The sequence below is a fragment of the Pseudonaja textilis genome, chromosome 1 (genome assembly GCF_049901715.1).
Source record: "Pseudonaja textilis isolate UNSWEBS1 chromosome 1, rPseTex1.2, whole genome shotgun sequence".
NCBI lineage: Eukaryota > Metazoa > Chordata > Lepidosauria > Squamata > Elapidae > Pseudonaja > Pseudonaja textilis.
The window spans coordinates 6,411,076-6,430,939 of NC_141990.1; the positions used below are offsets into that span (position 1 = coordinate 6,411,076).

General features: G+C 44.5%; 1 protein-coding gene across 1 annotated transcript in view; it reads left to right on the forward strand.

Annotated features, from left to right (window-relative positions):
- The window catches only part of TBX4 (T-box transcription factor 4), a 48,799-nt gene extending 30,208 nt beyond the window's left edge, over positions 1 to 18,591 (forward strand). The window contains exons 6-8 of the mRNA XM_026710235.2: positions 10,629 to 10,717; positions 12,362 to 12,603; positions 17,943 to 18,591. Of these exons, the coding sequence (XP_026566020.1) occupies positions 10,629 to 10,717; positions 12,362 to 12,603; positions 17,943 to 18,577 (966 nt within the window). The 3' untranslated portion in view covers positions 18,578 to 18,591. The remainder of the gene's footprint in view (positions 1 to 10,628; positions 10,718 to 12,361; positions 12,604 to 17,942) is intronic.
- Positions 18,592 to 19,864: the final 1,273 nt, after the last annotated feature.

The window sequence follows — 19,864 nt, forward strand, 5'->3', positions numbered from 1 at the left end:
TATCTAGTTCCTGGCATCCTCCCAACTGGTTTGATTTACTGCCGTGTTACTTCACTTCTGGCGCTCCTTATCTTGCCCTGCTGGATTTATTACCTTATTTTGCCTTGTTGGATTTATAATTTAAAGTTTTCTGTTTACAACGTTTAGACTGGAATATCTGCAGCCAAAGGCTGTTGCAGGTTTGTGGGAGAGTTTTTCTCCAGACCAGAAGGGAACCGGAACATTGCGGGCAAAGTTGGAGCTAATAAAGGGACCCCTACTTATTCTCAGGCTGAGTTGCCTTTGTGCCATGCCCTGAGTCATCACAGTGGAAGTCACAATAATGAAGTCCAGGCTTTGACTTTTTTTGCCCTCTCCTGTGCTGAAATATTGTGGAAATTTGAAATATTGTGGAAATTTGGCAGGAAGACAGATGTCAGATGGATCAAGGAATCCGGAGTCAGAAAAAAAAATTGGGAAATTTTTTGACCAATCAGGTTCCAGAGCTGGGCCTGAGGTGGCTTTCCTTCATGTTCACCTTGAAAGATCCATTTTTAAAAAACCCTTTCCCCCCCTTACAGGTAGTCCTCGACTTACAACCATTCATTTAGTGGCCGTTTAAAGTTACAACAGCAATTGTGCTGGGCTCAAATGTGGCCGTAAGTCGAGGACTAACAGATAACAGATAATCAGAGTTGGAAGGGACCTTGTTAGGTCATCTAGTTCAACTCCCCGCCCAAGCAGGAGACCCTACACCATTTCGGACAGATGGCAGTCCAATCTCTTCTTGAAAGTCCCAAGTGATGCCGCTCCCACAACTTCTGAGGGCAACTTCTGTTCCATGGGTTGATTGTTCTCACTGTCAGAAAGTTTCTCCAGTATTTCCAGGTTGAATCTCTCCTTGTTCAGTTTCCATCCATTATTCCTTGTCTGACCTACAGGCGCTTTAGAAAATAGCTTGACCCCTTCCTCTCTGTGGCAGCCCCTCAAATATTGGAAGACTGCTCTTATGTCTCCCCTGGTCCTTCTCTTTACTAGACTAGCCAAGCCCAGTTCCTGCAACTGTTCATTGTATGTTTTAATCTTCAGTCCCCTAGTCATCCTGGTTGCTCTTCTTTGTACTTTTTCTAGAGTCTCAACATCTTTTTTATAATGTGGGGACCAAAACTGGATGCAATACTCTAGGTGTGGTCTTACTAAGGCTTTATAGAGTGGTATTATTACCCTCCCTTGATCACGATTGTATCCCTCTGTTAATGCAACTTAGGATTGCATTGGCTTTTTTGGCTGCTGCTGCACACGGCTGGCTCCTATTTAGCTGGTTGTCCACTAAGACTCCAAGATCCCTCTCCCAGTTACTGCTATTGAGCCTGGTTTCACCCAGTCTATAGGTGTCCTTTTGGTTTTTCTTGCCTAAGTGTAGGACTTTACTTTTCTCTACGCTGAATTTTATTTTGTTAAATAGGGCCCAGTGTTCAAGTCTGTCAAGATCCATCTGTGATGCTTGATATTATTTCACGAGGCACCAACTAGAGCCAAGGACAATGAAGAATGGGGGGAGGGGCTTTGTTTTCCCATCCACCCCCAATTTAAACCTGAAATCTTTTCTCAGAGAAAAATCTATTCCTGTGCGTTTTTTCCTCCCACTTTGGACGCTCTGCTTTTTGGCAGCCGATCCGTTATTTATTTGCTACCCTCCATCAACCGGGAGTCAAAAAGTCTTCCGGATTTTTTGACCCTGATAAATCCAGACCTGGCTTCCTTTTTACGGGGCCACACCGGGCTTTAAAAGGAGACCTCCAGATGCCTCCAGAGTCCTGGAAAAAAAAAAGAAGATGACAAGCTTACAAAGAGCCATTAAATTGGTGGAAGGAACTGGCCCTGGGGAATTTTTTATTTTGTTTTACTTTTTTTTATCCCTTTGCTTCCTGATGAAATCCAAAGTGCTGGCTTTAAAAACCTTGAGGATGGTCTTGTGTCGATTTAGGAAAAGCCAGGCCGGATACAGAGGTGGGGAGAAGGGGAAAAAAAAGGACTCTCTCTGTGTGTGTGTGTGTGTATGTGTTTGTGTGATCCTACTTTAGCACAAAACAGACCAAAACAAAATTAGAAAGGAAATAAAAGCAAAAAGTGCTTGATTCAGGTAGCCAGGAGGAACCCAGAACCCCTATAACTTGGTTCACCTCGGGCAAGATTGTCAGTTGCAAAGTGAAGCTATCCAGAAGCCGCTGCATTTCGAGAATCTTTATGGAAAGATATCGCCCCAGGACCCTCTTAAAATGTCACTCTTAAGAAGGGGGTAATATTTCTACATTAAATGAGGTTGAGACATGGCTTTCTTAGCGCCTGGGCTTCAAAGCTGCTCTCCCGGCAGTCTAAGAACAGATCGTTCCAGACTTGTTGGCTTCCATCTTTACAGGAATAAAGAAAGGGGGAAAAGCTTAATTATGGTGCCTAATTTGGCAGGAGAGAGAGAGAGGAATACCTGGATAGAAACGAAGTCCTCAGCCTCTTCCTATCATTATGTCCCAAAGGGGCTTTTTTCAAAAGGCAACTGGACTCTCTTTGTTTTTCCTTGAAGACATTTCACTTCTCATCTAAGAAGCTTCTTCAGTTCTGACAGAGCCAGAACTGAAGAAGTTCTTGGATGAAAAGGGAAACGTCTTCAAAGAAGAACAAAGAATAAAGAATAATACGGAGTTGGAAGGGACCTTGTAGGTCATCTAGTCCAACCCCCACCCCAAAGCAGGAGACCCTACACCATCTCTATCAGATGGCAGTCCAGTCTCTTCTTGAAAGCCTCCAGTGATGGTGCTCCCACAATTTCTGAAGGCAACTTCTGTTCCATTGGTGGATTGTTCTGTCAGAAAGTTATTCCTTATTTCTATGAATCTCTCCTTGATCAGTTTCCATCCATTATTCCTTGTCTGGCCTTCAGGTGGAAAATAGCTTAACTTCTTCCTCTTTGTGGCAGCCCCTCAAATATTGGAAGACTGCTCTCCTGTCTCCCCTGGTCCTTCTCTTCCCTAGACTAGCCAGGCCCAGTTCCTGCAACCATTCATCACCTGTTTTAGCCTCCAGTTCCCTCATCATCCTGGTTGCTTTTCTCTGCGCTCTTTCTATAGTCTCAACATTGTTTTTATAGTGTGATGACTAAAAGTGGATGCAATATTCTAAGTGTGGCCTTACTTTATAGAGTGGTATTAGTACCTCAAGTTATCTTGATTCAATCCCTCTGTTAATGCAATTTAGGATTGCATTAGCTTTTTTGGCTGACACTGCACGTTGTTGGCTCATATTTAATTGATTGTCCACTAGAGTCCACTATGATTCCAAGTCCAGTTGCTTTTTGAAAAAGCACCTTTGGTACAATTATGACTTGGATGATTGAGAATCTCCATAGACTCCTATAATTATGAGTTGTTTTGATTCAGGGAGTTTTCAACTTACAATCATTTATTTAGCAACCATTCAAATTTACAATAGCACTGAGAAATTGACTTGCAACCAGTCCTCACGCTTACAACTTTATTAACTTTAGTTATAAGGTATTTATAGGTGGTCCTTGAGCTATAACCATTTGTTTAGTGACCATTGCAACAGCACTAAAAAAAGTGACTTATAAGCAGTCCTTGCTCTTATGACTTATTTTTAAAATTAGTCATAAGAGCGGGGACTGGTTGTAAGTCACTTTTTTCAGTGCTGTTGTAATGGTCACTAAACAAATGATTATAGCTCAAGGACCATCTATAAATACCTTATAACTAAAGTGCTGGTAGTTCTCGACTTAGAACCATTCATCCAGCGACTGTTCAAATTTACAACAGCATGGAAAAAAGTGATTTCCAACTGGTAGTCACACTTACAACCATAGCAGTATCCCCATGGGCATGTGATCAAAATTTGGGCGCTTGGCAACTGTTGTGTATTTGCGATGGCGGTAGCATCCCTGGGGTCAAGTGATCACTATTTGCAACTTTCCCAGCCAGCTTCCAACAGGTAGAGTCAGTGGAGCCGCGGTGGCGCAGTGGTTAGAGTGCAGTACTGCAGGCTACTTCTGCTGACTGCCGGCTGACTGCAATTTGGCCCTTCGAATCTCTCCAGGCTCAAGGTTGACTCTGCCTTCCGTCCTTCCGAAGTCGGTTAAAATGAGGACCTAGATTGTTGGGGGCAAGAGGCTGACTCTGTAAACTGCTTAGAGAGGTCTGGAAAGCACTTGCAGTTGTACTGGGGGAAGCTAGATTTGCTCAACAACCCTGTGATTCATTGAACAACTGCAGTGATTTGCTTAACAACCATGGCCAAACAAGTCGTGAAATTGGGCACGACTCACGGAAAGCTTTGCTTAACATCCAAAATTCTGGTTCCAATTTTGGTCATAAGTCATGGACTACTTCTGTTGTTATTTTCACGATCGATCACGTTCTTCCTGTAAATATTGGTATTAAAAATAATATTGAGGCATGTTCAAGAGTGGGGAAGAGAGTGACTATAGTGTATGAATGGGGGTGCTCAGAGGTGACATCTTGACTGTTTGGGGCGCCCAGGGCAGATATCCCTGATTAACCCCATAAGATGGGAAAAACAAAAGGCTTTTGGAAGGAGATTTCTTCCAACAGCCGGTTCCCTGAACTGCTCAGAAAATTAGCTACCAGTTCTTGTGAACCTGTGTGAACCGGCTGAATCCCAGCATTGCCCACTTCTAAAAGAGCACTCAACCCACCTTCACAATTAGTCTAACTGATTGTTCCCTAGTATGTCTGAGGGGTTTCCAAGAGCATTTAGACAGCTCCTTTCCACTTCCTTTCTGCTGCCCTGTCAGGTGAGGCTCCATTCAAAACCCCAAGAAAGAAAACCTTAAGACTCCACTGTTATAGAGAAAAGGACTTGTACTGAAAATTGAAGTGGTAGCATCAGAAGAACGCAAGATCTAAGGCAATAGGCGCGAAAATCACATATAGAAAGTTACCCTACGTTCCCACCCCCAATAGTTCAAACTGGCCATCCAATCTGAGATGTGTATAATGTCATTTGAGGCATGTTCAGGTGGTGTTTCGGATATCTGGTATGCCAAGACGGTTGACCTTGGCCTAGACAGATAAGAGGCTACATCTGCCGCAGTAAGCAATTAAGCATAGTCAAAAAACATCCCAACTTTTACATTTCACCAATTTCAACCTCCAACACTCCCCCCCCCCCCACAAAGCCCAATTATTCTTCCCTCCCCCCATTTCTATGGTAGCTGGAAAGACAAGCAGAAGAAGGATTTTTGGAGGCTGACATGCCCCCTCCATTTTATATTCCTGTAATCTCCTAACTGGACTCACTACAACTTTTCATTTAGTGTCCGTTCAAAGGTTACAATGGTGCTGTACAAAGTGACTTTTATGATCATTTTGATTATTGTTTGGACAGGGATTATTTTTTTCTTTCTCTTTCCAAAAAACAAAAGCAATTTATTTTTTTAAAAAATATTGAACGCTCGGCTGCCTCAAATTAAGCCAGGACTTATAGTCAGGGTGCACGAAATTCCAAGTCAAAACAGAAATGCTTCCTTAATTTGGAATGTTAGTTTTAAGTAGTGGGTCATAGCCTGATCATGGCAAAATGGAAACATCTGGTGAGAGCATTTTTGGGACTGTTGTCCCTGAGTCCACACAAGCACGTTGGCTGGGGAATTTTGGGGTTGTTGAAGTCCACTCATCTTAAAGTGTTACCTGTAGCCGGTTCTGGATGACATTCAAAAGTATGCAGAAAATTGAAGTGTCCAGGAAACCCTCCTATTCCTTTGGACTGCTTTCAATTTCAATTTCATTTATATATTGCTTCCCCTATTTTCATGATTTTTTTAAAACGACTTTTTCCAGTGGCGTAATACAATACATTTTAAAACTCCCTGTGGGTCTGTTAAAGTTCTCTCTATCGTGTCCCCAAGGCTGAAAGAGTTGTGCAAGAGGAATAAAATAAATAACCAGCCCACCAAGAATAAGAGCAGAAGGACTCCAGGTTGTGCATAACGCTAAGTAACGGAGGAGGAAAAGGGAATTTGGGTGTAAATCTCTTGCAGCGAGAAGCCCGGAAGAGGGAGATGGAAAAAGCAGCTTCCCAGCCAGAAAATTCTGCCAGCTGCAGCCAGGAAGAGCTTCTTCTGAATAACATCACCCCAAAAGAAGCTGAGTTTGGCTGCATGCTTGTTTGCAGGGAGAGCGATAGCTTTTGTGGTCGGAGCAGGTTTATTAAGCTGCTCCTGGTGGGAGAAACCAGCTAGGAAGGTCAGGAAGAGGATGGGAAGTCCTTCTCTCCATAAAGATTATAGTTTTTTCGGACATTGCTTGAGGAACATCTGCAGGGGGATGGTTAAGATCCAGCTGCGGGATTTCCAAGTGGTCTCCTGTCCTCACATCTTCCTTAGCATTGGAGAACAGCCAAGGTTGGCTCAAGGCTGCCACCTCCTGTTGATCTAAGGAACAGAGGAGATTACAACTTTAATCTCTGTTCCTTTTAATATTTAATACTAGATCGATACCCGTGCTTCACTACGAAGCTATGTGGTTGGGCTTAGTTTTGGGGGAGGAAAATAAGAGGAAAAAATTCTGCTTCTGCCTACCAGAATCCATCAGTATTCGTCTGGCTAGTGTCCTGGCAGTGTGTGAAAGAGTTGCGGGCTATTTGGAAACTGAAAGAGTATTCGCTGTGTGAGCAAGAAAGAGACAATAAAGAGCCTGGATATGGCTTGACTCAACTGTTCTGTATTAAAGCTGTTTAGTGCTGTGAAACTAAAACTGAAACTTCTCTCCTCTGCTTGTGTTTTGCATTTGGAAGAGATTTCTTTCCAGGTGGGGAGGGGGAGTAGAACTCCTTAGCATGAGAGCGTGTTAATAATGACATAGGAAATACTCATAGCTCCGAGGGTTATTTAGAAAAATCCTTTCTTAGTGGGCCCTTAGAAGCCAAGTTTGCCAAATTTCAAGTTTGTAGGTTTTACGGTTCTGGAGATTTCGTGATGATGTGTGAGTGGTGTTTCGCTTTTATACAGTATATATAGATTTTGGGGTCTTGTGGTTGCTTTTACAACAGGGTTAACTGCTCTGCTTTGCTTGATAGTGAGATGGACAGTATATAAATTCAATAAACAAACAAATAAATATTCAGAGAATAATATACCTGTGAAAGAACTGACGTTTGAAATCCTTGACTTGCCATTGTTCATTTAGTGACCGTTCAAAGTTCAAACGGCACTGAAAAAAAGCAACTTATGGCTGGTTTTCACACCTATGGCCATTGCTGGCCGCTTGATCGAAATTTGAGATGCTTGGCCAATTGACTCGTATTTATGACGGTCACAGCATCCCGGAGTCACTTTTGCGACCTTTTGACAAGCGTAGTCAACGGGGAAGCCCAGATTCATTTCGCGACCATATTATCCATGTAACACCTGTAGTGATTCATTTAACAATGGTGATCAGACGGGCTGTAAAATGGGGCAAAGCTCAGTCTCGCTTAGCGACAGAAACCGTGGGCTCAGTTGTGGTCATAAGTCAAGAACTAACTTTTTGGATGTGCTGAAAGTGGACGTTGCAAAGCTGTGTCCTGGGGAGCCTTTAATTTGTTTCTCCCCCATCGGGGAGTGAGGTTGGACTAGACGTCCTCAGGGGAGCCCACCGTTTCCTGAATGCTGGCTTTCTAAGTGGGGGAAGGAAAGATTCTAGTAGAATCATGGAATGAACTGTTAATTCCAATTGGTTTTATTTTACCCGGGCTGTGAGATTAAATCTCAGAGATGAAGCAGGTGAGGAGGAGCAGGGGATCCTACCAGTTTGCACCTATTCGCTAGAACCGGTTGTTAACATTCTAAGCAGTTTGGAGAACCGGCTGTTAGAAGAAATTACTGGCCTAATCCTGTAAGGAAGGCAGGAAGGAAACATTCTGGTGTTGCTTACAGAAACTGCCTCTCCGTTAACCCTTATTACATTCTTGGCAGGACTAGACTTCCTGTCTCAGGAACTTCTCTGGAGCTTTTTTCCCCTCCTTTGCTGGTACTTTGCTTTTGTGGAGTGACCATTCAAATTTCCAATGGCGCTGAAAAAAGTGACTTACGACCATTTTCCACACTTACGACTGTTGCAGCATCATGAGAGGCCAGGCGAGGAGATGCGTGCCTCAATGTGAACGGTATTGAGTTGGCCACGCCCAGCCAATAACATGTCCACCAAGCCACGCCCACCAACTTAGCCACGCCCGCAGAAGCGGTTGTTAAAAAAATTGAATCCCACCCCTGGGGAGGGGAGAAAGCTAAAGGGAAGATAGGATAGCAGTCTTCCCATACACGAAGGAATTTCTCAGGGAAGAGATTGTGACTTTATTTGCCAAGATATTTCCTTAGACAAACAGAGAAACAGAAGATGGGCAAAAAAAGCAGCGCGGGAACAGGAGAGATTTCTGGCAACCGGCCAGCTTCCCCATTGAATTTCCTTCTGGGAATCTGGCAGGGACCATCAGAAACTTCCTTTCTCTTCCCTTCCTACATTTTCCTTTCCTTTCCTTCCTATCTTTCCCTTTTCTTTCCTTCCCATATTTTCCTTCCCTTCCTACATTTTCCTTTCCTTTCCTTCATATATTTTCCTTTCCTTCCATTTTCCTTTCCTTCCCACACTTCCCCTTCCCCTTCCTTTATTTTCCCTTTTTCCTATATTTTCCTTTCTGTCATACAGTTCTCTTCTCTTTACTTCCTTTCCCATATTTTCCCTTCCTTTCCTACATTTTCCTTCCTAGATTTTCCTTTCCTTTCTGCATTTTCCTTCCCTTCCCATATTTTCTTTTCCCTTCCTACAGTTTCCTTTCCTTTCCTTTTCTTTCCTCTCCTCTCCTCTCCTCTCCTCTCCTCTCCTCTCCTCTCCTCTTCTTTCCTTTCCTTTCCTTTCCTTTCCTTCCTAAATGTTCCTTCCTTCCTTTCCCTTCCCTTTTTGGCAGGCAGATAACTCATTGCTGCTGGGTGGGGAAGGGAGTGAGGGATTGTTAGACTGGCTGGGAAACTGTCACGGAACATTGCAAATGAAGGTCACGTGGCGGTGGCAGCAACAGCAGCAGCCAAGCAATACAGCCGCCCGCTGCTACTTTCACTCCATCAGGAGTCACAGGTCCCAGATTTTGGCCACGTTCTGTAAGTTAACCCATGCGAGGTACCTTGGTTCAAAAATCGTTACCTTACAATGCACCATTTCACCCAGTTAGAGGTCATTCCAATGAGAATTTTAGTAGGACATAAATTTCCCAGTCATGACAGCTACTTCACAATGGAACTGCCTTCTTCCTGGAGTTGGGAGGGCACCATTGCTGGAGGATTTCAAGCATGTTTGGGCAGCCCTTTGTCTGGGATTTCTCCTTGGTGGTGGTGGGGGGTTGGACTAGAAGACCTCAAAGTCCCTCCCAGCCATCTCTGTCTAGGATTCTTTACCAAGACCACAGGCAATAGACCAGCTATGTGGTGGCAATAGCAAAGGCTGAATATTTTGGCTGGGTTTTTTTTTGTGGGAGAGTTAGGCAGAGAGAAATAAAGCAAAACAGATGGAACTGTAATATGCCTATTATTTATTTCTAAAACCTCAAATTGGGCTGTCAACATTTTCTGCCAAATGTTCTGACAAATTTCATCAGAACAATCTTGGTGGGATGAGGGGTCACAGGCAGCTGATGGACAGAAAGTAATCCTGAAAGGATGGCTTTCCACATCCCTACCAGCGGGCGTGAGAAGGAGAGTGAAGTTTTTTTTTTAATTTTAAATTATTTGTTTTTAATATATGCATCCGATCTTTTTAATCCCACCTTTACATGTAACATACATAAAACTCCTCCCTCCTCTAATTTCTCCCATAACAATAACCCTGTGAAGTGGGTTGGGCTGACATAAAGGGATTGGCGGGACTAGAACTCACCATCTCCTGGTGATTGGCCCAAAATCACCCAGTTCGTTTTCACGCCTAAGGTGGGACTAGAATTCACCGTCTCCTGCTGATTGGCCCAAAGTCACCCAATTGGTTTTCATGCCTAAGGTGGGACTAGAATTCACTGTCTTCTGCTGATTGGCCCAAAGTCACCCAGTTGGCTTTCATGCCTAAGGTGGGACTAGAACTCCCAGTCTCCTGGAGATTGGCTAAAAATCACCCAGATGACTTCCATGCCAAAGATGGAACAACAACACTGAAGAAAGTGTTGTTTATAACCGTTTTTCACACTTATGACTGCTTTAGCAATCCCAGGGTCACATGATCAAAATTCAGGTTCTTGGCAACTGTTACGTATTTACAGGTGTTCCTGTAACCTTCCCAGCTGGCTTCCAATAAACAATGTCAATGGGGGAAGCCAGACTTATTTAATGATTACATGATTCGTTTAACAACTATAGCGATCCACTTAACAACTGTGGCAAAAAGGCCCTGGCAAAGTCACTCAACAACTGCCTTGTTTAGCAACAGAAATTCTGGACTCAGTTTGCAGTTGTAAGTCAAAGACTAACTATAACAGGCTCCACGTCCTGATCAATTTTGATATTTCCTGTTCTTAAGGTGACAAACCTTTGCCTTCAACAGACCAAGAATCCTGGCTTGTGCCAAACTGGATGTAACCTTTTTTCTCCCCCTTTCCCTTAAAAGATCACCCAGCTGAAGATAGAGAATAATCCATTTGCCAAAGGCTTTCGTGGAAGTGATGATACCGACCTTCGTGTGGCAAGATTGCAAAGGTGGGATGAAGGACATAAGAAACATTTCCAGACGTATGTTTAAGAAACACCTGGAAATATTGTTGATGGAGATCATTCCGGTCATAGTTGCCCCCAAAGGTGCTTGAAAACTTTTCGCTTTACTTCCCAGAAGCTGAACTGAACAGAAAGGAAGAAGCTTCTGAGCTGAGAAAAATAACCAAGGAAATCCAGTTGCCTCTTGGGGGGAAAAAAGCACTTTTGGGAGCCTTGAAAAGTTATATTCTAAGTCAGGGGTGTCAAACTCCATTTCACTGAGGGCTGCATCAGGGTTGTGTTTGACCTCAGAGGACGGGGTGGGGTGGGGTCGCCATAGTGGCCATGACAGGGGGACTCGTGGTGGCCAAGTGCTAAGGTAGGACTTCCCTCAGACCCTCCCTCACTCTGATTATAATCTATCTTCCTTCCTTCCTTCCTTCCTTCCTGCCTTCCTGCCTTCCTGCCTTCCTGCCTTCCCTTCCCTTCTTTTCCCTTCCCTCTTCATTCTCCCTTCTTCTTCCTTCCCCTCTTTCCTTATTTTTCCTTCCTTGCTCTCTTGCCATCTTTTTCTTTGTCTTTCCTCTTTCCCTTTCTCCTTTCCGGGGCATGTTTGCTTTTGTTTTGTTTTTAGTTTGTTTTAATAGCCCACTGCAAGTGAAAATGGAGCCCGCGGGGAAGGCACATGCACCTCCCCCCAAACTTCGTTTTTGCTGGCAGAGGACAGCAAGGGGCTCTTGTGGCTGGAAACGGGCGGAGACGACGACTCCATTTTTGTTGGGACAGGCACTGCAGGCCAGTCCTTTGCTATGTCCAGGTCGGCCTCGCCGGCCAGATCTAAGCACCGTGCGAGCTGGATCCGGGCCACGGGCCTTGAGTCTGAGACCCCTGGTCTAAGGGAATGTCGGCATAGGTCTTTCTGACCACATCGCTTCGAGCATAAAGTTCTCCTCTCTGTGTCTGTGGAGATTCTCCATCCTCCAGGTCACAGTTATCTCAAAAGGTGCTTTTTCGAAAGGCAGCTGGACATTTTTTTTTTCCCCCATTGAGGAAGAAGATAAATAAAACATTTTGTTTCTCCTCAGAGAAACGTCATCCCTTTTTCTTTTCTCAGAAGAGACCAGACAGTCACTTATCTGAAATGGTCTTGGTTCGCCTGCTTGAGCTGGACTAGAAGCTAGGATGGGGCTGCTACCGGTTCGCACCAGTTCACATGAACCGGATGCTAATTATACATCTGGTGCGCCGAACTGGTGGTCACAATGACTGGTTGACCCCGCCTTCCCCTCCCCACACCTCCCAGAGGTTGCCACATGGCCCGTTTTGGATCCCAGCTAAGTGTAGGCTTGCGGAGGGTGAAAAACGGGCCTTCTGGAGGCTCCAGAAGGCCGGAAACGGGTCTGTTTCTGGCCTCCAGAAAGCCTCTGGAGCCTGGGGAGGTGGGAACTGGGCCTCTCCGACGCTCGAGGAAAGCCTCCGGAGCCCGGGGAGGGAGAAAATGCCCCCTCTTCAGTGGTGCAGGAGGCCGACTAGGCCACGCCCATCCAGCAACCAGGTAGAGAACCAGTTGCTAAAAATTTTTTGAAGCCCGCCCCTGACTACAAGGCCTTCCAGCTCTATTCTAAATTCTATTTCTGCTAACGTCTGCAGCAAAGAGTATCCTGTGATCTCGAAGACTATCATGAGGCAGAGGCTGGTGTCCACACACGGTCAACTCTCTGCAAAATCGGACCTCAGTCCACCCCACGGAAGCCACCAGGGTCTCCACCACTACCAGTACGAGAACGGAGCTCACATGCAATTCGCCAGCTCCGATGCTCAGGATCTGCCCCTGAACACCTTCCCAGCCCAGAGGGAATCTGGACTTTTCTACCACTGTCTGAAACGGAGAGGTAAGACAAGGAGATGGACTGATGGGCGGGTGGGGGAGATATTTTTGCCTTTCGAATAAATTTATTTTCTTGGATGATAGAAAAATAAAATACAAAACAGAAAAACCAACCAACCACAAAAAAAACGCATCCAGCATTAACAACAATGAAAAAAAAAAAGATCGGTCTACAAAAAAAGAAGAAAAAAAAAACCTGAGTTATCAAATAAAATTAACATTAAACACACAGTAGAGAATCTACCCGGGCTGGATACTAAAAATAAAAGAGAAAACAATCAAATTCTCCTCCCCTTTTATATAGAGGTTCTACAAATAGTTATCAATCATTCACATTGCCAGTTCTGCCACCCTTTGACAGAAATAAATTAATTTTGTGCCATTCGCTTTCAATATAAGTGAGCCGGTTTGGTGTTGTAGTGAAGGTGCTGGCTTAGAAAACAGGAGACTGTGAATTCTAGTTCCGCTTTAGGCATGAAAGCCAGCTAAGTGACTTTGGGCCAATGACCAGGAGACGGTGAGTTCCAGTCCTGCTTTAGGCATGAAAACTGGCTGGATAACTTTGAGGCCAGTCCCCAGGAGACTGTGAGTTCTAGTTCTGCCTTGGACATGAAAGCCAGCTAAGTGGCTCTGGGCCAGTCAGTAGGACAAAGTGAATTCTAGTCTCACCTTAGGCATGAAAACTGACTGGGTGACTTAGGGCCAATCACCAGAAGACCTTGAGCTCTAGTTCTGACTTAGGCGTGAAAGCCAGCTAAGTGACTCTGGGCCAAACACCAGGAGACAATGAGTTCTAGTTCTGTCTTAGTCATGAAAGCCAGCTGGGTGACTTTGAGGACCAGTCACCAGGAGACTGTGAGTTCTAGTTCTGCCTTAGGCACGGAAACTGGATGGGTGGCTTTGGGCCGAGTTCTCTGTCTCAGCCCAACCTACATCGGAGTATTGTTGTGAGGAAATAAGAGGAGAAAGGAGTATTAGACATGTTCACTACTTTGAGTTAAGTTTGTGTGTGTGTGTGCGTGTGTGTGTGTGTAAAAACCACAGGATACAAATCTAATAATCACCATTTAAAAAAGCATCTCAGGGCAACGCATAACAGTTAGCAAAACGTCTTGACCCCAAAACCCTGTCGGATAAGAAAGGGGATATTTTCTGAATATGTTGATTTTTTTTTCCCCTTGTTTTTTTTTTAAAGAAAAATCAGTTAAGTCTTGGTTTTATCTTGCAAGATTTCTCTAGCCTCCTGACAACGAGGGCTCCTGGCAAATGTAAAACGCCATTGTTGTTGTTGCTGGAATGTGCTCACCATAAGTTGTGTTAAGGCTGCTTGAACTTGTCAAAAGCACAAGTTATCGGCCTTTATGTTCCTTGTCAAAGTTTGCAAAAAGTCACGGATGGAGAGAAGGAAACAGCAGGGTGCTCAAGTCACTGAAATTCTCAGATGATGAAACAAAACCTTGGAAATTAAGATTGATAGGATTAGTTAGCTAGACCTCGGCTGCTTTCTGTCTCTCTCTCTCTCTCTCTCTTTTTTTTTTTTTACTAACCAGGAAAATCCTTTGAGGAATAAAATAAGGTGATGAGATTCTGCTGTTGTAGTAGTTTCTTAAGCAATTTATAATGGTTTGGATCAGTGGTGGGATTCATTTTTTTTTTTACTACTGGTTCTGTGGGCATGGTTTGGTGGGCGTGGCAGGGAAAAGGATATTGTAAAATCTCCATTCCCCACCCCACTAACCTGCTTTCCAGCTCTGTTCTCCTCTGCAGGGCAACCAAAGAAGACCCAGCCAATCAGCTGGGACTCAATGAGAGGCGGAGAAGAGATGGGGGCGGGGCCAGTCAGAGGCGGCACTTGCCGGTTCTCCGAAGTACTCAAAATTTCTGCTACCGGTTCTCCAGAACCGGTCAGGAACCAGCTGAATACCACCTCTGGTCTGGATCCATTTTTAAAAAGAAAAATTAACCTACACACTTAAGGATTATCTATGCCAAGCAGAAGTGGTGAACAAATCTAATTTTGCGTAAAATCAATCAGATGTAGGCAGTCCTCATCTTACAACAACTCATTTAGTGACCATTCAAAGTTACAACGGCACTGAAAAAGTGACTTATGACCATTTTTCACAGTTGTGAATCTTGGCAGCATCCCCGTGGTCATGTGATCAAAATTCAGGCACTTGGCAACTGACTCATTTTTGTAACAGTTGCCACATCTCGGGGGTCAATGAAACCCTTTTGCGACCAAGCAAAGTCGATGGGGAAGCCAGATTCGCTTAATAGCCAGGTTACTAACTTAACAACGGCAGTGATTTGCTTTACAACGAGGCAAGAGAGGTTGTAAAACGGGGCAAAACTACCTTAACGACTATCTCACTTAACAACATAAATTTTGGGCTCAATTGTACTTGTCGTAAGTTGAGGACTACCTGTACGTTGTATAAGGAGACTGGAACGAACTAAGCTTAAGTTAGGGAAAAAAAGAAAAGATATATTTTTAACTTTGTTTTAATTAAGTTTCATTACAAGATTAAAATTATACAAGAAACAAAAGTCAGGAAAATGAGCAAAGGAAAGAGAAAAATTCCAAGAGACAAAAAGTAACAACCTTTGACTTCCTTCGTTGCAGTAAATTAGAGAAATAATACAGCTTCACCCTTTTTCTTTACATTTTATAACATTTCTATAATCAAAACCAAAAATCAAAGTTTCATATTTTTTTTAACCAGCAAAAAATCCAGAAGCAGTTTCCAAATAGAAAACAAAAGTTGTGCTGTCCAGACAGTATATAGGTAATTGGGAATTGAGATAGTTAAGTTAGGAATTGGGAGCTGTCCCCTTAAGGGAATGCCTCATGGTAAATGTAGCTAATGCATCATGGGAAATGTAGTTCCTGTCATGTGGTCACATCTCTAATCCCGATTGGTCACTGAATTGACCCTTGGTTGGGTTAAGGGAGTTTCCTTTACTCCTGCTTGGACCCCAGCAGCGTGCTGGTATCTCACCCCTTACTCCATCGTTATGGGATGAAAGATCACTACCCTTTCACACGATGAAGTCAGCCGTGCAAAGAGTTGGACATTAGATGAATCTCGACGTAACTGTGAGTTACACCTTGAGAATACCTTGTGATCCAATAAAGAAACTTGGTATGGGAGCCTTTGTAGAGTTTGTCTGTTTGTCTTTATATTCAGCCAGCACTCTAAAGACAGAACAGAAGTAGATACAGATAGTTTCTACAACATACAACCATAAGTGAGCCCAAAATTTATGTGGCTAAGCAACAGGGTTGTTAAGTAAGTTTTGCCTCAATTTACAGCCTTGCTTGCTGTGGTTGTTAAGTGAATGAAAGAACAGAAGGTGAAGCGATGGCGGAGATAGAAAAACTGACTGTTTTAATGAAGGAGAAGAAGCTACAGATAATTATCCCCTTGCAAGCATTTGCTTAGCGACGATTGGAAGCAACAGTCCTAATGAAGTGACTTACGATGGTTTTTCACACTTATGATTGTTGCAGAGCCCTCATGGTCACATGATCAAAATTCAGGCGCTGACACCTGGCATGTCCCAAAGGGTGTTTTTTTCAAGAGGCAACCAGACTTTCTGTTTTTTTCCTTGAAGACGTTTCGCTTCTCATCCAAGACGCTTCTTCAGTTCTGACTGGATTGGTGGGGAATGGAAGGGTTTATACTCCTTGCAGACAGCTGGTCATTTGCATCCTTTTGAGAGAGTTGTTGAGGCCGCTTGGACATCTATGTCCTCAGGGTCACCTGTGTGGTGCAAATGGGTATGGAGCCTCCTCGGAACTGCTGAAAGAACTGTGTTGTAGACTGAAGAACGATGATGTGGTATCCCTCCCACTCTGCTGAGAGAGGGCTGCTCAATTTCGACATAGGTGGCTTATATGACCCCTCTTTCAAACCTCCAAGCGGCCTCAACAACTCCCTAAAAAGAATGCAAATAACCAGGAGTATAAATTCTTCCATTCCCCACCGTCCAATCAGAGCTGAAGAAGCTTCTTGGGTGAGAAGTGAAACGTCTTTAAAGAAAAAAAGCAAAGAAAATCCAGTTGCTTCTTGAAAAAGCACCTTACCTTTGAGACAACCCGTGACCTGGATGGCTGAGAATCTCCATAGATGTCTGACCCCTGGCATGTAATTATGAAAGTTTGTAGTGTCCCAGGCTCTGGGGAATCATTTTGTGACCGTGAAATTTTGGGCTCAGTGCTGGTTGTAAGAAGTTTGGTTTTAGTTTATTGTCATTGCACCTCATACAACAAAATCAAACACCATCCTTCAGTGTACATTGTAAGTATAAAAATAAAACACAAATCGCATTCTATACAATTGAATTGAAAACCCCCGATATTGCATTAACATTGCACTATACAGTAGAATTCAAAAGAGTTACTGTCCTGGGATAGAAGCTGTTTTTCAGCGTATTTTTTCCTTGATTTTATTATTCTGAACCATCTGCCAGATGGTAATAGTTAAAAAAAAAAAAGGGTGCCTAGCATGAGATGGATCTTTGAGAATGTTTTGAACTTTCTTAAGGCAACAGGAGCTATAAAGCTCTTCCAAAGAGGGGAGAGGGCAACCCATGATCCTCTGGGCAATAATGTTAACCCTCTGGAGCGCTGTCTCAATGATGAATGAATGAATGAATGAATGAATGAATGAATGAATGAATTTTTTATTGGCCAAGTGTGATTAGACACACAAGGAATTTATCTTGGTGCATGTGCTCTCAGTATACATTAAAAAAAAATACATTTGTCAAGAATCATAAGGTACCACACTTAATATAGTCGTAAGGTACAAATAGGCAATCAAATCATATTAGGAAACAGTTGATTATGTTTCCTATCTTCCACTGTGCAATTGGCAAACCCTACACAGGTGCAGAAAGTTAAGATACTCTCTATGGTGCAGCAGTAGAAGGTCACCAGCAGTTTTTCATTCAGTTGTTGTTTTCTGAGAAGCCTCAGGTAGAATAATCTCTGCTGGGCCCTTTAGACCAGGGCTGCAATGTGAGCACCCCAACTCGAGGACTACCTGTGCATTGAAACTTTGAAGGATCATGAAGTGACCTGTTGTTACATAAGGTCTACCTGTATGAGGTCTTACCTAATGAGTCCATGCCAATTCCCTCCTTCCTGCTGGGATGGTTGCTATCCAACAACAAAATAGGACAAAACTCAAGGGAGGAAACCCTGGCTTGGTTTACGCTGAAAATTAAACTCCGCCAGGTTATTCCTATGGCATTAAGTTAGATTTGTTTTCTCTGTGAACTTTTCTGTCTGATAAAACCAAGGACTAAAAAAATGAATTCTTTGCACATACACAGAAGGGGCCCGGCATCTGGACCTACCCTGCAAACGCTCCTACTTGGAACCAACCTCTTCTGCTGGAGATGACCCCTACTTTCGGTCGCCGCCACCCTACGACCAACAGATGTTGAGCCCCGCGTACTGCAGCGACGTGACCCCGCGGGAAGCATGCATGTACTCCGGCTCTGAAATTGCTAGCGTGTCGGGGGTGGAAGATCTGCCTCCTCCTCCTCCTCCTCCCCCTCCTCCTCCCCCACCTCCTCCCCCTCCCCCTCTGAGCTGCAATATGTGGACCTCGGTTGCACCTTACACCAGTTACAGCGTACAGACCATGGAGACTGTCCCTTACCAGCCCTTCCCTGCTCATTTCGCCACCACCACCATGATGCCACGCCTCCCGCCCATCGCCAGCCAAGGATCCCAGCCACCGGGCAACAGCCCTTTTGCCGTCTATAATCAGCTCTCCCAACCCCGCGAAAGGCTCCCTGGATCGTCCTTCCCCAGGGAACGGATGGGCGAGAGGAAGCTCCCGTCACCCCACCTAAGTGCGGCCAATGAGTTTCTGTACTCCCAGACTTTCTCCTTGTCCAGAGAACCCTCTTTACAGTATCATTCAGGAGTGGGCACAGTGGACAACTGGACTGATGGATGATTCCACATTGTCGTCGCGAGGACTCGATTCGCTGCTCCCGGACGGTTAATTCGGTGTGAATATCCACGGATGCCTTGCACGTCCGCAGCATCTACGCAGACCTGTGTTTCTGTGGATGTTGGGAACTTTCTGCGCAATGGCGGAGGAACTCTGTTGGGAGGGGAGGATGGGGGTCGGGTTCAGTGGAAGAGATTTGGCTCAGCAACATGGGCCCTGTCCCAGAGATCCAGTCAGGTATTTGCCTCTTAGAAAGATGCATCCCTCACTGAGTTCCCGTCAGGCGCAAAGAATGAGGACTACAAATTAAGTGCCTACACACCAGAATCTGGTCAACTAAACCTTCAGTACTAAATTGGTGGTAGAGAAAAGTCCATGGAATTCAAGAGGCTTAGACCATTTGTGGGAACATAGCGATTCTAGGCTAATTCCTCTTTTGACTCTGCCTCTTACAGTTCCTAAAATGCTTCAAAGCATCATTTGATAATCTTTCTAAACCAGGGTTCTTCTACTCTAGCCAAGAAAAGTCGATCAATATAACTTGGGCTCCTAGATGTGAGGGCAGCAAAAAACCATCCCCACCCTCTTATTGGCAGCCAATTTGCTCTCCGGTAATTATCACTTACCAGAAAAAAACCAAAACAAGGCCAGCCTGGTTTTTTTGCTGGCAATTGTCCAGAGCAGAGAAGTCAGGAAGTCCAGGCAATTCAAAGGAATATAAAAGTTTATGGCAAGCTGATGCTCTCTACAAGAACCTGAACTACTAACAGTCAAAGCAAATTGGTGGGAAATAAGAGTCAGTGGAATTCAGGGTAGGCTGGACTTAGATCTCTTGTGGGCACGAAAGGACTCGAGACTGATGATGCGTTTGACTCCTCCCTCAGGCTCAGGCTGGTCCTCTACACTAGGGGTGTCAAACTCAAGGTCTAGGGGCCAGATCCAGCCCGTGGGATGCTTAGATTTGGGCTGTGGGGCCGCCCTGGAAACGGTGAAGGACTGGCCCGCGGTGCCTCTGCCAGCAGAAATGGAGCGGCCCTCCTGAGCTCTGTTTTCACTGGCAGAGGGTTGCAGGAGGCCGTCGCAGGTGAAAACATGGCTGTTTTCTCTGGCAGAGCCCTGAGGCTGCCACAGGTGGCCCCCAACACGACTGATGTCGATCTGGCCACGCCTACCCTGGCCAAACCCATCCCAGCCCCCTGAGGTCAACAACAACCCTGATGCAGCCCTCAACGAAATCAAGTTTGACACCCCTGATCTACAACAAGATATGGCTCTGAGCATGATGCCACA